We start from the raw sequence: 4,394 nt of genomic DNA on the forward strand, positions 1-4,394 counted from the left end.
TTATCTTAATCTTAATTTTGACTATTTTGAGGAAGTGTACTGGCTATGGCGTCTCAAGAGGGACAAACAGTCATATTGCTAGCATGCTAGTAGATACCATAGACTTCCAGAAATTGCGCTAATACTAGTTAGCATTGGCTTGCGAAACTACCTCTAACTTCCTTCATACTGGATGCAGAGACATAAAAATGGTATCCATGAGTTCATCTGATTCTTGGGAAGTAGATAAAGGGCTTCATTGACCAAATCCCAAAGTATCCCTTTAAGGGAGTATGCAAGCACAGATGTTCACTTCCCCTAGCCAAGGGTTAGGCGCAAACCGAACCTATGCAGCCTATTTGGACACCTTTACGCACCTGCATAAGGTAAGGAGGAATGGCGTACATTTCCTAAGTCAGAATCGGCCCTAAAAGTAGACCAGATGTATCTTGGTGAGTGCAAGCATAACACTGACGAGTAAAGTTAATTATAAAACTTGAATATCTGAAATTAGACTGGGTTGTCCCTCCTCCAATACTGAGAATGCACATAAAACACTGACTGGGATGTATAATGTAAACCATTGAAGAAGAAAACATTTTGACTTTGTCCATCATCTTGTGGAGAAGAGTCCTCTAGCATATTGGACTTTAATGTCCATAGCGCAGCAACAATACATTCAGTAGAAGTCTTTAGTCTTTGCATTGCCTCAGAGGGATGCAAGCCAGGGTCCATCCTCACCACGTTTTCCAATAGACTGAATATGCTCCTTAGCCTTCATCCTCAGAGACGCAATACTAGAATTACGAGGATCCAACTCCTCCATAGCTAACTTGTCCATGTACCCAGCCGCTGAGCACTGGTACGGGGGCGGCGGAGGAGGACACAGAGAACCAATATGTCCGAAACTGGGGGAGTTGAGGAAGGGTGGAGGGCTGTAGCTGGAGGGTCTTGGGAGGCCCTGAGATGGGCTGGTGATGAAGCCGGGTAGGGACTGCAGGGGGGTGGATGTGGTGATGGGAGTGCTCAGCCATGGCTCCAGCTGTAGCCCGGAGCCCCGGGACTGGGAGGAGGAGCGGCTGAAGGACAGGAGGGAGGAAGTGTCCTGGAGCTTGATGGAGCTCACCTCCAGCTTCTCCTGGCGACGCCACTTGGCCCGACGGTTCTGGAACCACACCTGGGATGGAATCATCACAACATTCTGATAAGACATTCTGGAATTCAACATTACGAGAACTGTAGCGATTACACACATAAACAAGATTCAGGGCCACTTTGACCAAATCAGTAAAATATTGAAATAGCATACTGATATAGGATCTTAATTTGAGCCAGTTTTCTACAGCAGCAAAGTAATCCTGTAGCAACAGGACATTTTGAATGTGGATATATAGATATTATGTGGATTATAATTAACAGACATTTTTGTTGGGGTTGATACATTTTTCGTAAGGGAAAATCAAGTCTGCTCTACCAACTGTAGCTCAGTTGGTAGAGCATGGCACTTGCAACGCCATGGTTGTGGGTTCGATTCCCACGGGGGGCCAGTATAATATATATATATTTTTAATAACATGTATGCACTCACTAACTGTAAGTCGCTCTGGATAAGAGCGTCTGCTAAATGACTAAAATGTAAATGTAAATTACAAACATCAGAAGGCTTTTTAAACCTCAAATATACACTACAAGTTTTACATTTCCTGGTGATGGTGATCAAATTAAGATCCTACATCTGTGCATTATTTAACCCTAACAATGATAACACAGCTGAAAGGCAGATGAAAGAAAGCTTCATCAGGAAACTTTGCCAAAACGTACTGTATGTCAACTTTCCAAAACTTTGCTGTGTCAAAGAAACTCAATTGCCTATCTCTCCAATTATTAGCACAACAACAGGCTATTGTAAAACTTTGATTTGGTAGGCTATTTGAAAGTATATAATATCTATAATGGGAAGATATCTACTATTGAATATATGAATGATAACTGTCAACCTTTGTGTAATACATGATTTACTATGATACTGTTACAAATGAAATGTCTTGAACTTAATGATACATCATTGGAATAACTTTATCTAAATAATATCTATATAATGTAAGTATATAGGACAGGTCTTGAACTCAATGAGATCTTGTCAGATAAAATACATTCATTTTTACTTAACATCGTTAACTGCTTACTAGACCCAATTAATAGTTTGAATATAGAATCTTATTTGATTATCGTTTCTTATTTGATGATCATTTCAAAGACTTGAAACGGTTTTAACTTATAGACAACAATTATTTTATAAAGCCCTGCTCCACAAACTTCCGACTTAACTAACATCACTGTTAAGATTTAAAATGTTAAGTTATCAAACCCATTCACATGGTTGGTTAACTCTGGAGACTCCTTTGGTGTCTAGAGTCCCGTGTAGCTCAGTTGGTAGAGCATGGTGCTTGCAACGCCAGGGTTGTGGGTTCGATTCCCACGGGGGACAAGTATGAAAGTAAAAAAAAACGTATGCACTCACTAACTGTAAGTCGCTTTGGATAAGAGCATCTGCTAAATATCTAAAATGAAGAGAGTTAGGTAAATCAGCCTTTAATTTCCTTGCACCTTATGTGTGGAATGATCGACAGTACACTTTAAAGTTGGAGGGATTGGTGCCTCTAGGGCATTTCAAAAGATTGTTAGAGGACCTTTTTACTGAAGAATGGTTTTGGTGTATTGTTGTGTATATTACTGTGTATTTTATTGTGTTTTATGAATGTGTAGTTGAAAGTGTTTATTGTATTTTGGTGTGCATTGTGGTGCTATACAGGGCTCATCTGGAAAAGAGACCTTGGTATCAGCATTGACTTAGTGTCAAAATAAAAGGTTAAAAAAAGGGCTATTATCATCAAATACCGTGTGACAATTTACTTAATAGCGAACAAGATAGGCCTAATATAAATTGCAATAACATATTTTTAGTAGGCCTATTACTGACATTAATATTCAACTAAAGACGATTATTATTTCAGGAACTACATTTGATTTAAACTTTTATTGATAAGACTCAGACACACAACTTTTATGAAACGTCTCACAAATAGGATAAGACAAGAACTTATGTTGAGCCCATGCAAGAAACATTAATTGATAGACCTCCTCGATTTGTATTTTATATTACACAGAGTCGAACTTCATACACATTTTCAACAACGGACTCAGTTGTTTGCTCATGATGTACCTGTACTCGGACCTCTGGAAGATGAACTTTCAGCGCGATCTCCTCTCTGCTATAGACGTCAGGATAGTGCGACTTTTCGAACGCTCTCTCCAGCTGGTGCAGCTGAAAGGTGGTGAACGTGGTCCTATTGCGCCGGTGTTTCTTCTTTGGGTTCTCATCATCGTACAGTTTATCCTCCCCTTCAGGTAAGTCAGGACTGACAGAGGCCACCGAACTGCTGCAGCAGACACCTGAAAAATACATTATAGGCTGGATCAATTTATGAACTTCTGAGTTTATATTTGTCGTGACCTTTTACTCTGTGATTCAAAAGTCTACTGGCACACACATGGAATAAATAACAATACACAGCCTATTGGTATGAAAGATAACATTTTGATTAAATTAAGATTGAACAATTTTAAATAACTTTTTCAACAATTCCTTCAGTTTAAAAAATATTGCCAGTGTCACTTACTGTCAAAACTTTTTGGGTTGCGTTCTTTCTTAGGGAATGACATAATTCCGTTTCCTCTCGGCTCAGTGGGTTTTCCTGATCCATTGTAGGACACAGATTGATTAAACATATTTTCGTCTTTAAATCCCAATATTGCTTCAATACTGTGAACCCTCGTTGCGGCTTGATTATGGTTATTCCAGGGGCTTCGGACAAAACGTGCAGAAGGTGACAGGCGCTCTTCCATGACTTCGGGAGTTGAACCAAGAAGCCACATTTGATGTATAAAATGTTCTCAAACTAAATTGAAATGACACTGCGAAATAAATGTAAACTCCCGAAAAAGTTAAATTTAAGTCTTCAGAATGCATAACAAACACAGAATGTTGAATAACAAAAATGTTGAAATAAAATGAAACAACAATTGCGGTTGTTTTGTTGGAATAAAAATCGAATTATCTAATTGTAAAAATCTGTGTAAGGCATGCATCGCAACTGAGTATAGAGGCCACTAGCTGACACTCTACTAGAGGTCTTGTCATATAGAGGAGGCTGTATCTTCTGGGGTTTATAAAGTAGTCCCCCCTGGTAAGACCCCCCTGTCCCTCAGTCCATGTGACAGCCCCCACCTCCCCACCAGACACGTCAAAAGAAGAATGTAATGTTCGATTGACCCAGCCCTGCGGTTTAGGGATAACTACATTGTCCCCATTGAACCAATGCTGAGCAAGGCTACACTAACTCCTCCCCAAGACA

At 39.7% G+C, this 4,394-nt stretch overlaps 1 protein-coding gene across 1 annotated transcript; it reads right to left on the reverse strand.

The window, feature by feature from the left end:
- Nucleotides 1-688: 688 nt before the first annotated feature.
- LOC311127918 (retinal homeobox protein Rx3-like) lies at nucleotides 689-3,915 on the reverse strand (the record flags this gene model as incomplete). The annotated part of the gene is made up of 3 exons (XM_084159817.1): nucleotides 689-1,156; nucleotides 3,203-3,432; nucleotides 3,660-3,915. The coding sequence occupies 3 exons, from the start codon at nucleotides 3,913-3,915 to the stop codon at nucleotides 689-691; spliced, it is 954 nt and encodes a 317-aa protein (XP_084015943.1).
- Nucleotides 3,916-4,394: the final 479 nt, after the last annotated feature.

Source organism: Coregonus lavaretus, assembly GCF_964263955.1.
Source record: "Coregonus lavaretus genome assembly, chromosome: 4".
In the NCBI taxonomy this organism is placed as follows: Eukaryota; Metazoa; Chordata; class Actinopteri; order Salmoniformes; family Salmonidae; genus Coregonus; species Coregonus lavaretus.